Below are 16,583 nucleotides of genomic sequence, written 5' to 3'. Positions count from 1 at the left end.
GAGCTATGCATAAATCAATGCCCCCAAACTTCAATGACGCAATCAACATTATCAACATTATCAAAGGCCAAAATTCCTCTGCAATGATGTAACTGATAAAGTCATACAGGAAACTATTGCTCCAATTTACTGCTGATGAATGTGGTTCTGTAAAATACTGAATCATGGTATCTATTTAGTTTTCCACAGAACTGCATGAAATCCTGTGAAAACCTTTTTAACATGACTGTAAATGGTATTACAAAATTTAAATGCGATTAAGAGCATTGATAATATTTCTCCTCTCTATATTCTTGTCAGCTTATGGAGAACTGGTCAGACTCGCAAACTTCACCTTTGAAGCAAAAACACATAATTCATACAATAAAATATGAAGAAATTGTAATAACAATACTGCAAGCTAACGATATATCAAACACAGGGTGTTGGTCAAAGTATGGCAAATTACATCTGTGGTATATCCAGTCATCATGATTCAATTCACAATCATTTAGGGGAGTCCTTCTCTTTTATTTCCTCTGCATTTCCTTCCACAAAAGTAATCTTATCTTACTTGAAAGAACAGGTTTATTTCTGCTGAGTAAAAATAAATCTGCTCCCTTGCAGTGTAAACACTTGTTTCATAACATTTGAGTGGAGCACAAAATGTCTTTCTGTATTCAGACTTATAAATAAGTATTTCAAGTATTCAAGTATTTATTTATTTATTGTCATTGTCAAGAACAATGAAATTGTGTTTGAAGCTTCTACAACAAATAATAATAAAAACTAGCTGTAAAGACCATTCACTACAAAACATGCTCTACGTGGTCAGATTTTCTACTGTTTAAATGGTTTCTGTGTCATTTATTTGTTTCTCCCTGTTTTGTTTATGTATTGTTTTTTTTATTACAAAAAACTCCAAACATTACATTTAAATGAAGTATTTCTTTCTCACAGAGAGGCAACAAGGAGAAAATTTCCCAAAGCAGAAATGGTTTAGCAGTCACTTTACTCCATATCCCTGCTGACAGATTGCTGACCATTGCTAGCATCAGGTCAACCGGATAGCATGGCAAAGTGTGTAATAATCATGCAGGTCCACTGTGTCCATTTCACGGTTTGCCTCTCCAGTGCACTTGTTGTCACTTTCATTCACCTCCACACAGGTGAAACAAATTAACAGTGTTTTATATTTCCTTACTAGACTGAGTGATTTCCTGAAGTTTAACTGACTTGATGTTCAGGTTTTCAGATCAGTCGAGGACTGTATTTAAGTTACTTGCGTTTAACTTAATGTTGCTATAACAAAGTAACATCTCACCTGTCAACTCATTTTACATCAGTTTTATATTAAGTAGACCAGACCAGTGAAAACAGCGAAAATCAGTGTAAACTACACACTTAATCCTTCAGATATCTTAATATAAAAAGTAGTGCAGTCTCAACAGTATTTTCTACACGACATAGACATGCTGCTGTAGTAAATGAAAATCATCTACCAGCACAACTTTTGGAGCGTTCATTGTAAGATACTGTATACAATTACAGAAAAAGTTGTAATAGCTTATTGCCCAGCCTGTCCTGTAGCTAATGTAGCTAATTAAAAAACTGAAAGTTTTTGTTAATTGGCAGAAAATGTCGTGCTTTTATTTCAATAAAGCTCCACCCCAAAAAAGAAAAACTAAACAAAAAAAAAAAAGGAAAAAAAAGCCATTTCTATAGTAGACAGTGTTTATCTCTCACTTAATTACTGCAGGGGGAGGTCCTGATCAGTAGAAAAAGCTGTAATACAGTTAGAAGTCCCTCCATCACATTTTCCAAAACTGTCCACTGGGCTGCACAGGAGTCTTTGCCGGGTCCCCGGACCTGATGTTTGACACGCTTTGGATTGAAACAGTAAAGTTATGGAGTTTAAAACCCAATCAAGGAACTGAAAGAGACTAAAAAAATGAGAGTTGAATGATAATCACCTTTATTATCGAACTTATAATGAGCCCGGTTAGTATTTTTGTGCAGTGAGTGTCATAATTAACAGAACACATGTGTACAGTGTGTTGATTTGCTCCCCTTCTGCGATAAACGCTTGTAGATACAACCTCCACTGAGCGTGCGCAGAAGTGTCGGTCCTCTACATTTGCTCGCAGACATCGTCACAGGTTGAAGTGAGCATCCTCATCCACAAAGAGGGAGCCGGGCTGTTTTGTCTTTTCACTCGGCTCTGTCGTTTATCCCCCGTCGCTGTCGCCTCTGCTGCAGTGTGTCCAACATCAGCACGCGGGGAGCAGAAGCCATAAGATGAAGAAACGTTATGTGGACGCGAACAGGCTACGGAAGATGAAAAAGCTGAAAATCACGGAGAAGCTGTCTGAAAGGTAGCGAGCCGCGTCGCCTGGCGGCTGCTTTTGTTGTGGTGGCCGTCTTTGTGTAGATTTCAGCCGTCGTCATCCCGCTCACCTTTCTGACTCGCATCCCATCACCTCCATCCGCCCCTCACATCCTAAATGAGCCAGCGTGGCGCTTTAATTAGCCTCAGTGCGGCAGAATTAAGTCGCAAATGTTGCGCCGGGTTACTTCAGCCCGCCTTGTTTACAGAATAAAAACAGAAGCTGTGCAAGTTGACGTCGGCCTGCTTTCGTCTCATCTGCGTTCTTACTGCCTGCTCTGTCCTCCACTCTTAATCGCGCGTGAAATTAACACGGACACATTGCGTTTTGTTTATTTATTTCCATTCATCCCTTGGAAAAATAGAAACAAACAAGCGTTCCTGTTTGGCTTATTTGACACACAAAATCTGGAAGCGTCTAGACTGAGTCCAGACAAGAAAAGACACGCAAATAAGAACGAAACACCACTTTTTCTGTTCATTGTGCATCTTTCTTTCTTTTTTCTTTTTTCTTTCTTTTTTTTTTTTTTACACAAAAAACAGCACATGCAAGAGATGGTGTTTATTTTTGAGATTTAGACGTCCTATTTTATTTTGTGTTTGCGAGCCAGTCACATATTACATTTCTTGCTCTTTGTGTGCAGCGATTTCACACAAACACAAACACACGTAATTGAATTACACTAGTACAAAGCAGATAAGAACTTGATTGGAGAATTAAAGATGCTGTGGTGATTCCTTTACACTTCACTAGCTTGTTTGGTAATTATATTTAGTGCTAGTGCTAAATACAATAAAGGGCGCTATTTCAATAACATCATATAGAGAACTAAAGTTACATCAGCTCTGCTTGGGAGTTTTATTAGGCCAATTAAGTACGCTACTCAAGGAGAATGAGATAATAAAAAGACTAAATTGAGCGTCTAGGATGAATTTAATATGCTGTTTAAAAGCCCTCTCCTAGCTGATTCAGCTATTTATTTTCTTTCTTGTAGAACAACCTGCACGGTTAGTAGTTATAATATAAATACAAGTGAGATTAATTGAAATGCATTCTTTATTAGTCAAATTGAAAGGCTGTTGTGGACTTGCAGAAGGATGCTGTGGTGCTCCCTCTCTCCTCCAGATGAAATATTGCCATGGTTACCAAACAAAGAAGGGGTGATGTGATAGCAGCCTATGGATGAGCAGAACAAAGGAGGAAAACCACAGCTCCTGTTTGGCTTGCGGCTGCCTAATAAAATGAGGGAACAGTCATTGTTCTTGTTACAGTGGCCCTGCTTAAAAGGAAGGACTGTATTTTTAAGGCGCAGCTGGCTCAATTAGAGGTTAATGCCGTTTTTGCAGTTTCCAGTCTCATAGTGGGCTGTGTGTGAGTATCTGACAGCCTTTATTTACTGGATTCAGAGGAAGAGGCACATTTGTTTGCCATGAGTTCAAAGCGAAATAATAATAATGAAGGTGGATTGATTTTTTCTTCTTCTTTTTAATAATGTCTGCATGTCTTTGTAGCGCGTACACCTTCCTGAAGTTTATGGTGATGTGGACACTGGTGCTGCTGGCAGACTTCATCCTTGAATTCAGACTGGAGTACCTGTGGCCGTGCTGGCTCTTCTTTGGGAGCGTGTACACCACTTTCCACTGCCATGGGCTGGTGAGGACTCCTGCTGTGTGTGATTTCATATTCTATGCACTGGCCCTGATGATGATAAGCCAGCCAGTGATGTGTAGTAGGCTTCACGCAGTGAACAAGAACATGGCTTTTCTTCTATTTTCAGTGAATTACTCACATTTTACTTTCCTGTTGTTGTTGTTTTTTCTTTCTTTCCCTTTTTGTTTGCAGGTTATTTGTGTTGTTTTTGTTTGCGCTGCCTTCACTCTGGACATCTTTTGTTTAATTTTTGTTCCTTTGCACTGGCTGTTCTTTGTGGCGAGCACCTATGTGTTATTCAATTACATATGGCACACAGGTGAGTATGACAATTATCATCCACTTGGCAAAATCTGCCTAACTTTCTTCATCTCATAAAATCAAAAATATTCTCTTATTTTGATTTATTAGTAATTTTCTTCTTATCTGATTATTTTTCCTCAGAGAAGGGCATCTGTATATCAACTGTGTCTCTGTGGATCCTGCTCGTGTACACAGAGGCTTCACTTCGACTCAAAGACCTTAAAACCTCACATGCCAACCTGTCCCATCTTTTTGCCGCTCACTGGTATGTTTATTTGTTACAAAATGTATAAAGTTTAGATTCAGTATTTAATATTTCATCACTGAAATATTAAATACTAACTACTTTCTAATATTTATAATTTATTCCGGCACAGTTAATGTGGAGCACCCACAATTTCCTTGTACATGTACAATGACAATAAAGGGCTGTTCTATTCGATTCTAACTGCCTTGTATTCACTTTCAGTATTGGATATCCTGTAGTTTATCTGGGGTTTGATGCCACCTGCTACTTCACCAACATCTTTAAGCTGCGCATACAGAAAGCAGTGCAGAGTGAGAATGACTTCCACATGCACCTCCTTCAGCACTCGTTACCCCCAGGCCTGCAGGTTTATCCCAAGACAGGCACAGATGGCAGCAGCAGTGAGTCTGTGCACCTGCACCATCCATGCATTTGCACTGCCACCTACCATTCTTACTATCTGGAGGGTTTTTCACTCTTCTTTTGGTTGCGGTCGTTCTTGTTTTCAAGCTGACAGTTTATTACAATCTCCACTCAGTCAGGTGATTATAACAAACATTTGTGAGTCAATTCGCTGAGGAGACGCAGACAGTAAAAGTCCCAAGCTGAAACTGTATTTAATAACCTCCTAGAACATGATGTGTTGCTGCTGGCTCACCAAAGTAAGCAATCTTCTTGTTACTGCAACTGTTTGACGCGTTGTGCTATCAAAATATTATAGAGTGCTTCTGAAAATAGATAAGTGCTGCATACCAATGTATAAATGTATTGTTTAATATGGTAATTACATGATAGGGGGAGAAACTAACATGAACAGAGATGAAGGGAAAGGAATAAGTTAAAATTGTTTTAAAAAATAATTTTTAAAACAATTTTGACAAAAAAAAAATTTCAATACGTGCATTATAAAAAATAAATTTGAAATTTTAAGTTGTCGATTTTTTATTTATTTATTTTTTTTAAACAGTCATGTCTACCCATGTTTTCATTTTCTGGCTATTTTAATACTAATTACAAACTCAGCAAACATTACTAGTCAGTACTGGTGAGATTTGGACTGTATATAAAAGATGGAAGTAGAAATCACTGTGGTTCAAAATCCTGTGGTGGCCAAAGTAAGTCTAAATAAGAATCTTTATTTATAACCTCATAAAGACTTTACAGAGCAAATTATTACTTTTAAGTCTTACTTAAAACAACATAATGCTAATATGAAAAAATGTGGTCCCCGTCATAAATCCACCCATTTTCTCAACCAGCTTGGACTTTTAAAAAGTTTTAGAGCTTTTCCTATGGATAAAGACCTCCCCCACTGGCATTCATACTACACCAAAGTAATTGAGTGATTTTGACCATTTAAATCACTGAAAAGTTTGTGTTTTTAATAGTGCTGTCAGCGTTAATCTCGTTAAAATGACGTTAATGCAGCAAATCTATGTTAGCGAGTTACCGCGGATCGCCCTGTGCGTGGGGCTGGACAGCATCAACACGTTAACGAGCTAACCGTGCTAATGCGTTGACACCATGCAGCCCCACACACGGATGATCCACGCTAACTCGCTAATGGAGATTTGCCGCGTTAATGTGGTTATGACGTTAACGTCATTTTAACGAGATTAACGCTGACAGCACTAGTTTTTAACTATGTATTGTAAAAATGTCTGTTTTTTTACAATGTGCCCACAGTAAATTAAACAAACAAACAAATACATAGATATTTTCTGTAATTTAACAAATAGCAGAATGTTTAATAATTACAGGACAGTTTGGGCAATGATCCGCTCGAATGTTTTCTGTAATTTCACACATTTTCTTCTTACAATTTAAGCTCAAAGAGTTTCACTATAGCAACATTTCTTTATCATATAGAACAACTGAGATGTGTGTTTCTTATATTAAGGTATCTGAGGGATTAAATGTGTATTTAAACTTCTTTACACTGACAGAAAGGGGTGTTTCGGGTGCACTTAAGATCAGAGTGGGCTGAGTGTGCCCCATGATGTAAAATGGATTTGACATCCCTGGTGTAAACTGTGCGAAGCAGTGGAGAACCTATTTATCACTCCTTAGGATCAGTGAAAGGACTGCAGGCAAATCTTTCGGTTGGGTTAAGTCAGTGAGAAATCATTGTAATTAATAAGTAATTCTAGTGACTGATGCTGGCCCTGTTTAAAGTTTTAAATGTTAGTTCATACCAAAGTGAGGATAGCCATAAATGTTTATTCATCCCAGATGTTTCTGAGCTCCATAGTAGACCCCTAAAACTGACCTGTTTTGTTTTTACAGCCTCCAAATGGAAAGTCAAGCCTGAGTCGAGTCAGTATCAGTGTCAGAACGGTGCTGTGGTGGCCCAAGACGAGGCACACACCGTGGACTGCCTCCAGATCCGCAGCGAGGAGAGAGCGGCAGAGAAAGGGTCGCAGGAGGTGAGGTCAGCTGAACCAAACCGCCGGCCACCATCGTCGTCATCATCCAAACCCAGTGTGGGTGAGTCCAAAGATCTGCTGCACAGCAGCACAGGAGGACCGGAATCATCAACAACTCCAGAAAATCTACCTCAAGAGGAGCACGGCAGCAAAGCAACGCGAGCAGCTAAGAACTCCTCACCAAAAGTCAGAAGAAGCAGCTCAAATACTCCTTCGCCTCCTGCGGGAAGGACTGAGAAGAAACACAGGTCCAGCTCCAAAACAGTCAGCCCCAACAGGGATGCTGCAGAAAAGAGCGCCACAGCAGCTCAGAGTTACCACGCTGAACAGACAAGCAAGTAAGTTACGTCATTATTTAGCTAAGCTTGACTCATGTGATGCTTACAGCGGCGCTAAAATGTCGTTGTTTATCTTGAAGGCTGGAGCAAGAGCTGAGGAGGCTGAAGAGCGAGCTGCAGGCGAGCAGGCAGACCGAACAGGAGCTTCGAAGTCACATCTGCAACTTGACCAACAGCGAGAGGAGCCTTAGACCAGAGGTTTCCCTGCTCAGGCAGTCCAACATGCTTCTCCAGAGCAAGTGAGTGGTCTTTGATTCCTTTTCATGGGTATAAACAGCTAAACAGGCAAAAGCTACCTAAAGATATTATATTGTAGACTTTTAACCCTCTACTTTTTGAGTTGTGCACCAGTTATTATCACACAAAACCGGATTTTATAGTACTTAAAATACTGTAGCTACTGTCAGTATATATGAAAAAATGTTTATCCCATCTTATCCAAACCTAAAGTGACAATATAATTGTTTCTTCTGTCCATGAAACAAAGCAAAAGAATTGAACTTAACTGTCGTGCAAAACTGTAGAATTGATAACCTGCACAAGAAAAACAAAAGGTTTATGTGTAAAGCTACAATATCAGATCAGGTGAATGTGCTGTATGAACGAAGTATAGCATATCACTATATAAAAGAGAATATGATGAGATCACTGACTTTGCTGATCAGCTGCACTGCTGCAGACCTGCTTTGTCGCACAAACCATTTTTATTACCTGTACATTGCCACAGTATCTACTTTTCTTATGTTTTTTTATGCAAATTTTGCTTCCACTCTTCCTTTTCCTCCAATATGTGACTCAGATTATCACTCTAAGCACATTTAGAGCTAAAAAAATGGGGGGAGGGAGGCTCAGTTAGTTATTTTATCCCACTACAGAGGTACTCCTAACACATTTACCACATCAAAGCCATGTCCAGCAGCCAGAGGCTATAAAATCGCATTTGAGAAGAGCAGTTTATGCAGTTTTGATCAGCACCACCAGCTTTGATAAGACATGCTCCAGTTTTTTTAAAGGAAGGTGCTCTCCAGTGACTTAACAACTACAAGGATGATAAGAAACCTGTTTAACATTTATGTCTGTTTTTGAAGTATGCTTGACGCTGATCTCAAACGAGTCCATTTGCATGTGGCAGTAACCCACATATTGATGCTCTTTTTCTGCAACTTATTTAAAACCACTTTAATATCATCCCTTCAGGATTCTGTGCCTAACTAAAAACAAGCAGAGGGACAAGCAGACTTGTGTGATGCTGGAGAAGAAGACCAGAGCAGAGGCAGAGGCCAGACTCTCTGCTGAGAAGCAGTTGGCTGAGCTTCAGGCTCAAAAGCTGGAGGAGGCGGCGAGCACAGCACGGAGTCTAACAAACAGGTAACCCACACTTTTAAATTCCCTCTTATATTTCCTGAAACTTGCTCTGAGTTAAATGTTGCTGTAAGCATGCGGCCAAACATTTGGTTTAAATGATGTTTACTTGCTTTCTTGTTGAGAGTTAGATGAGGAGATTAACATTATTTTGAGTAGCCTTCCTTAGCCAGTTAGCCTTGCGCTGTTCAGAGGTTAAGAAGGCTGCCAGTCATCACTTAGACCTTAAGCCTCAGTCACGCAGGCCCAGAGACCAGTCGGTGGCCCTCTGGCAACCAGCACTTGCTAAGTAAAAATGTGTATTCCTTAACTGCTCAGCATGAAGTTGCTGGGAGTCGGTCGGTAAAATCGGTTGCAAAAAGAGTGCTACAAAGAAAACCACCTTGCATCTGCTTTGGTTGCTCACAGATTGCCACGGTCATCCTTACAGCAAGAATTATGATTCAGCAGGAAGTCTGTGCCATAGGTATGTCGTAACTGCAACCTCCACTGAAATCTTATACTGCAACCTATGGTGTAACCTCCCTAGAAACATAAATACATGTTGGGTCAACACATGTAATTACAACATTTACTTAGACAGTCACTGAACTCCATTTCTGGGTTATGTCGCAGTTTTTGAAGTTCCACTACAGCACAGTAAATAGTTATCCAGCATTTGCAGGCAAGTCAGCGACTTCCATGTAAACTAGGGGCGACCATGGCAATCTGCTAGTAATCAAAGCAATCGAAAGAGGTTTTCAGTGCAGCATCGTTTGTGAACAGCTTTACAACCACTCACCAACTGGTTGGGAATACATTTACCAGTCTTTAAGCCTGTGGGACCGAAACCATGCTAACTGACACTTTATTGTTTAATTTGGTGTTCTTTCGCTAAAGGTTAGCCAAGAAATAGTCCAATACAGGGTTGACACGTTTTAAAAAACAAAACAAGGCATTTTCTCCCAGAGAAGTGCCACTGACTGGATTTTCTCTTCTTCAGACCATTCTCTGTAAACCCTAGAGATGGTTGTGTGGGAAAATTCCAGTACATCATCAGTTTCTGAAATACTGGCACCATTAGCCGTGCCACAAACAAAGTGACTTTAATCGCTTTTATTCTTCATTCTGATCTCCTTGAATGTATCTGCAAGCTTGAATGAACTGAGTTGCTTCCATGTGATTGGCTGATGAGATATTTGCGCTAATGAACTGTTCAACAGGCGTACTTAAGTGGCCAAAGACCGTATGCTATCTTTAAACAAAGCCAAGCTAGCTGCTTTTCCCGCGTTCCTGTCTTAGCTCTAAGCTAACCAAGAGTGACATTGATCTTTTTCTCTAATTCTCTGCAAGAAAACAGATGATTCTTTAATCTACCATAAGCAGTTACTTCTTTTAAAGAAATCTCTCGTGTGTGTTCAAAATAATTGAAAAAGAAAACATCAGTGTCTATAATGCAAATCAAATGTTCTGTTTCTTTCTGTGCAAACTGGTCTTCAGTTCCCGCCAAAGCCTCTCTGTCACTGCTGAAACGCTCTCATTTTCTCCGTTTCCTACACCAGGCAGGAACACTGTGAAACCCAAATGTTAAGGAAAAGGGTTAAAGAGCTAGAGACAGAGTACAAACAACTACAACTGGAGTATCAAGTGAAAGAGAGTCGTGTGGTAGATCTAGAGAGTGATGTTGAGGTATCTTTTTACTCTATTTGGGAATGAACTTGTGCATTTAAGTGTCTGTGAGTCTCAAGTGATCCAGTGCTCGGTTGTCCTCAGTTTGGTCATGAAGTCCTTCTTTTGCCGTTTGATTTGCTGTTTCTGATTTTTGTGTGTTTAACTCCTTTTGTTCTCTAAGAAAACAGAATGGTTTTCATTGGGGACCTTGAGAATTTTTTTTGTAATCTGCTTTATTTTGGCCTGCGGTCGCCATAATGCACTGTCATCACATCAGTATGCAGCATTACTGTATGGGTGTTTTTGTGTGACATTAGGTGTGTAAATTGTGGTTCTGTGTGGTATTTGATGTCATTTTAGTGGCATACTTTCCATGGAGCATGCTGGACTAGAAGCCAGGTCTTTCATAAAAACATTACACTTTTTATCACCTTTCACAAAAGGCAAATTATTAACCCAGAAAGAGTCATCTTTCAAAATATCTTAATGATAATGTGCTGCAGATTTTATGTTTTTTGAATGGCTGGCTGGTCGTCATCACTGTTTGGAAGTAATTATGTGTGTGGTGCATTGGTTTTCTGAGCGTAAACTGTGCCTGTCTGAAATTAAAAAAAAGAAAAAGATCCTCAGGAAACCAAAGCACCAACTCCCACAGGTGGTCGCTGCAGGAATTACTACTGGCATTTTGATGTTTTGCACTTATTCTTACTGCTAATGTGTTCTTTGGACTCAGGCTTTGGGAAAGTACCGCTGTGTGGAAAAAGAGACAGATATGCTGCTGTCCACTTTGTCAGCCATGCAGGAAAAGGCTCAACATCTGGAGTACAACCTGAGCGCTGAGACTCGCATCAAACTGGACCTCTTCTCTGCGCTGGGAGACGCCCGCAGACAGCTAGAAATCGCCCAAGGTTGATATACTTATTTCTGATATTAATTTAGATCAGGGGTGTCAATCCCACCTGACAGCTTTGGAAAATGTGAAGGATACTATGGCATAAATTTTGGACTTTTATTGTGTTTTCAGAGGTTTTACAGGGTTTTCATATGGATAAAGACCTCCCCCACTGGCATTCATACGACACCAAAGTACTTAAGTGATAGATAAACTATTAAATGACAGAAAAGGGTCCACATTAATGTAAAACCAAAAGAAAATATATTTTCTGTGACTTAACAAAACCTATTTTATAATTACAGGACAGTCTGGACAGTGAATTACCAGAAATTCTTCTGTAATTTTATACATTTATTTCTTACAATTTATGCTCAAAGAGTCGTCAGGTGACTTTCAGCAATTTCTTTATCATGTAGAAGATTTACCGTTTTTCTTATATTAAGATATCTGAGGGATTCAGTGTGTAGTTAAAATTATTTCCACTTAACCCGTTAAATCCTGAACCATGACATAAATGCAGAAAATTCAATTTTTTTGAAAATGAAGTGTTTAGTCAACCTATGGGGAAAAACGTTATATATTATTTAAGAAAAAATCTAAAAGTCTCAAAAACTCATGCATCAAATATGATATGCTTTAAACGGACTGTAAAATCAGTTTGACATCCCTGATTTACATCACTGTGTTTTTTCGCCTTCTTCAGTTTGATCTGCAAACTGCCATTAGATTAGAAATTACTGTTAAGGAAAAGTAAACTATGATATGTGGAGCAAATTGTGAGTCGGATCCAACAGCACCACCGTGTGACTGCTGGGATTTTTTAAAAATTGTGTATTTAATGTTTTTCTTTTAGCATTGTTGTGGTTCCCTCAACAAAAAGCCAAAGGGATTACTTTGGGATTATCACAAATACATAAAATACACAAAAACATATTTGGAAACAAATTCTTCACAAATTGATGCCAGTTATGATTAATTACATAGACAATAGTATTGGGCCACACCTCTTAATCTTTGAGTTCAGTTTTTTTTCAGTGACATTGCCTTAACAAGCAATTGTGAAAAAAAGAATGAGTTGTTCTAAAGAGCTTAGTGATAGTGGGAGCTTCATGGCATGGGTTTCCATTGCTGAGCAGTTCCTGTATGTGTAGTGTGTAGATGCCCCAGTACTTTTGTTTATAAGTTGTATTTTAGGTTAGGTTATATACAAACTACTAGACCATGCTCACATGACTTCATCAGTGCCACTGCATATGATGAAGGATAACACGATGAGGCGTATTATCCCCAAGAACTTCTGTAATCTTCCTTTAAGCCACTTGTCAGTTGCATAGAAAGTATAAAAGATGGATGCAGCCACCATGATGTTACTGATTGGTTAATGAAGTCCCGATTTGAAGCAGTTTTGCCATTTCAGCTTTTTACCCATCAGTCGTAAAAGGCCGATGGGTTATTGTTGTCAGCATACACGTCCAAGATACAGTAGGAGTTCAAATCTCTGTCACCTTAACCTCAAGGTTGATCTGCCTGAAAAACTGAGGTTACTGGATGTTCAAGCCTATGAGCATACCCTGGATGATCCTGCTGTCTGACTCTAACATGGACCTTTATTTACAAAGTGAACTTCTTGTTTTTATTCAGTATGACCTGAAACTATCAGTTGAGACTGCGTATACACTAAAAAGTGTGTACTGAGGTGACAGAGCGAGGGTGCTGAGGGCTGTTCACTGTGCATTCCCCTCCTGGCCATTAGAAAGAAAGAAAGTTTTGCACTAGCTTAATTTTTTCCTTTGTACTGTCTTTGGCAAGTGCTTTTAATGGTTAGTGAGAGACTATGAAAGTGGCTTTGTGGTGTAGTGGTTAACACATTCACTTAATATGTGAAATCTTCCCAGTTTGAGAGCAGGTGGAGACATAACCCCAGCCTCTAGGGGTGACGGGCTACTGTAACCCTACTGCCAGTCTCAGGCCTGGAGAAATGTCAGAGCTGTGCTAAACTACAGATCTGATTTCAAGCATTCGACCAAAAATCCATCAAATTAAACCCAATGATTTTGTGGTTTAATTGACGGTGTTTTAACATTTCAGTTGTCAGACCTCACACGACCACTTCTCTTCCTTGTGGGGAATTTCAGCCAAATGTAGATAACACCCTTGATACCACAAATCTTAGCGATCAGTTTAGACTGCTCAGATAAAGTCTTCTTTGAATAATCCATCTAGCTCATTACTGCGATTTGAGCTTAAGGTTAAGATTAAGGGGATTTTGCACGGACAGAGAAAATCTTGCTCGGCTTACATTCGAGTGCAGAAATAACAGAAATCCTATGCGTTGCAGCTCATTCAATATCCATCTCCTTACATTTACACCTTCCTCTGACAGATAAGGTGATGAAGCAGGACAGGGAGATAAGTGAGATGAAGAAGAAGATTGCCGAGGTGATGGCGGTGAGCCCCGGCATGTCCTACATGGCTCCCCGGCCCCACGTGCCACAGAATCTCACCAAGTTGCTCAACTCCGAGCGCTACGTGCTGAATCCACGAGCATTGATGTACCAGTGTTTGAAGAAATAGGGGACGTCCCAGAGCTTTCACACCTCCTCAGAACTCGTCAGATCCGGACGAGTTTATCACAGAGCTAAACAACACCGCGAAGTCCTCTACTTCCAGCCATGAGTGGAAGCAGGCCAAGCCTCCACGAGTCGAATGCCTTTTGCTGCACTGTTGGTGCTAACTTGATATTATTCTGTATATTTCCTGTTTTCTGCCACATCACGGGTCGAAGAGTTTCACTCCAAAATGAGGTATCTAATATGCAGAGCTGGTCATTTTTTTGAACGAAAAAAAAAGGTTTACTTATCGCGATTAAATACAAATGCAGGTGTCAGCAGAGATACAAACCAAGTAGATTTATCTGAATGAAGACCTGGTGCCCGATGCGGACATTCCCAGAGGAAGATGGCACTGACAGGTTCTCTGCTGCAGCTGTAAAATATTTCATTAAACCACTCTGTACAGTTTAACTCCTGGCATGAAAGTAAAACTGACCAAACAACACTATTTAAGTCATTTCATGTGTTAAATTTACAGATGTGTAAGAATTCAGATTTTTCTTGATATGCTGCAATACTGACAAGAAGATTCAAAGTAATATCTTTTTTTAAGCCCTATTTGTCAGTATTTATTAGAACAAAATGATCATTGAGGTCCAGCAGTACTGATCATAAAATTAAGAAAACGGTGGCTGACTTCTGTTCTGGTGTCTCAGTCAGTCGTGACAGTCAGACCACGTGACTCTGAAACTGGAGCCGCTAAATGGAAATCAGCCATCACGCTTTTTTCATTGTCTCTGCTTTTCTTTGAAAAAAGCGTGATGGCTGATTTCCATTTAGAGGCCATATTTTAGACTTAAATCTTTAACGGATTTTGGGCAAATATTGGAGTTGTGAACATTATTTTCATTCATGTCTAAACATGATTATAGAAAGATGAGAAATTCTAATACAGACTTTTGTCAAAGCCTCAGTGGTTATGATAATAAACTTTTCTCTAACAAATGTCTCTATTGGAGAAAAAATATTTGATACATTTGGTACATATATATATATATACACACACATTTATATAACCTGGTCAGCTACACCATTAAAACCACCAGCTGAATAATGTGCAGGCCCCTCTTGAGCAATGAAAACCTTCGCGGACACAAGACCTCTGGAACTGCTAGATTCTTGGATTGCTGCAGGTTTTCTGTAGGTTTTGAGTTGGGCTCGATTTGTGTTTCTGGCGTGCCCTACTGGAAGGAGGCCCCCAGGCAAGACCCTGGAATTGCTGGAAGCTCTTAGTGACCCGGACCCGAAAAAAGATGAGTGGGTGGGTGTCAAAGTAAATTCAAAATCTTCCTGCTGAAAATTATAACAAGATGATCAATGTTGTTCACTTCACCTGTCTGTGGTTTTAATGTTGTGGCTGATCCTCATACCATTCTATAAAAGTGTAAATGTGACTATTTAACATACCCCAAATGTTTAAAACAAGTATGCACCAAGATGTTCTTGTGTGTGCCTGTAAATAGAGAATTAGGAGTATCTTAATTGTGCTGAAATTCAGATAAAAGATGTGCGTTCAACACAGAGTTTTGGAATGAAACCCTTCAGAGTTGGAATATTTCTGCATTAATGACGTCATCTTTGTATGAATATTCCTGGTTGCCATCCGGGAGACTCTTGAGAACAGTTAAGTGATGTTTTATTGTCTTACTGACCTGATAAATTTTGTAAAAGAAAGCTCACTTCAGCTGTGACTGAGAGCCAGCAATTTTTTTGATGTTTGGCAGCTCGTGGCTCCACAGTGGCATCTGGAAAAGGGAGACCGCGACCTTGTCCGAGAGGTAAAGCAGAGCCGTGAAGGACAAGGGGGACGGTGTTGACGAAACATGGCTCACGGATGAAATTACTGTGCCTATATACTTTCAAACTCGGAAGTAAAACACAAATTTTAATGTGAAAGAGTAATGTGTTTGAATTGAAGTGCTATGTACTGTTTTTGTAGTTTTTGCTTCATTTCTTTCTTTCTTTCTTTCTTTTTTTTTTACTCATTGTACAGAATTGAAAAATTACCCACGCAGCTGAAAAACACTCACGAACTGGATGTCGCCATTTTGGTAGCTTTTTATTTAGAGCGTGTTTCTAGGGTGTTTTATATCAAAAATATTTTTTAGTCTTGCTGTTCTTCGATTATACTGCTGTAATTTTGTACGGCACTGTGTTTGTCAGCATGAAATGTGTTTTATTCAACCGTTATTTGAGCACACATTGTGACTTTATGTACATGGATATACTTGTACAAGGGCTACAGTTTCTTAACGTTTTTGGACGAACAATTGTTAATTCAAACGATGATGCTCTGAGGCTGGAGATCACACTCCCGATACACCAGGACCCTGTTTTGTATAAATTATTTGAATTATCAAATGAGTCTCATTTGTGCAGACGTGTGCATGTTCCTTCACTCAGGAGCCATTTATGGTGTCAATTTCTGACTTTGAAGGTAAAACAAGAGCAAAATTGACTTCTTCTGCAAAGGGAAGTTCTTTCTGAAAACTTTAGTGTAATGGCTAATAAAGAACATCTTCATAAACTTTTCATCCTCACAACAGATCAACAAGAGACGCTGAGATTATTTAAGATGATCTCCTTTTCTGATCTGTAGATTCATGCTGAGCTAAGTTAGTGCCTTTGAGGCATGGGTTTGAAGACATTTTGAACTCAGTTACTTCAAGTTACTCGTTACTTTCAGAGTAACTACTTACTAGGGAAAGTAACTTTGGTTTTACTCAGAATTCTC

General features: G+C 39.4%; 1 protein-coding gene across 1 annotated transcript; it reads left to right on the top strand.

The window, feature by feature from the left end:
• Positions 1 to 1,953: 1,953 nt before the first annotated feature.
• On the top strand, positions 1,954 to 16,247 carry si:dkey-12h9.6 (macoilin-1). The gene is made up of 11 exons (XM_039598584.1): positions 1,954 to 2,354; positions 3,878 to 4,019; positions 4,209 to 4,335; positions 4,461 to 4,584; positions 4,789 to 4,967; positions 6,853 to 7,330; positions 7,411 to 7,569; positions 8,528 to 8,698; positions 10,234 to 10,360; positions 11,076 to 11,250; positions 13,621 to 16,247. Exons 1-11 carry the CDS (start codon positions 2,278 to 2,280, stop codon positions 13,809 to 13,811), a joined length of 1,950 nt encoding a protein of 649 aa, XP_039454518.1. The 5' UTR covers positions 1,954 to 2,277; the 3' UTR covers positions 13,812 to 16,247.
• Positions 16,248 to 16,583: the final 336 nt, after the last annotated feature.

Source organism: Oreochromis aureus, linkage group 15 (assembly GCF_013358895.1).
Source record: "Oreochromis aureus strain Israel breed Guangdong linkage group 15, ZZ_aureus, whole genome shotgun sequence".
Lineage (NCBI taxonomy): Eukaryota > Metazoa > Chordata > Actinopteri > Cichliformes > Cichlidae > Oreochromis > Oreochromis aureus.
Note: the sequence above shows the minus strand (reverse complement) of the source record. Positions and strands in the feature narration are given on the sequence as shown.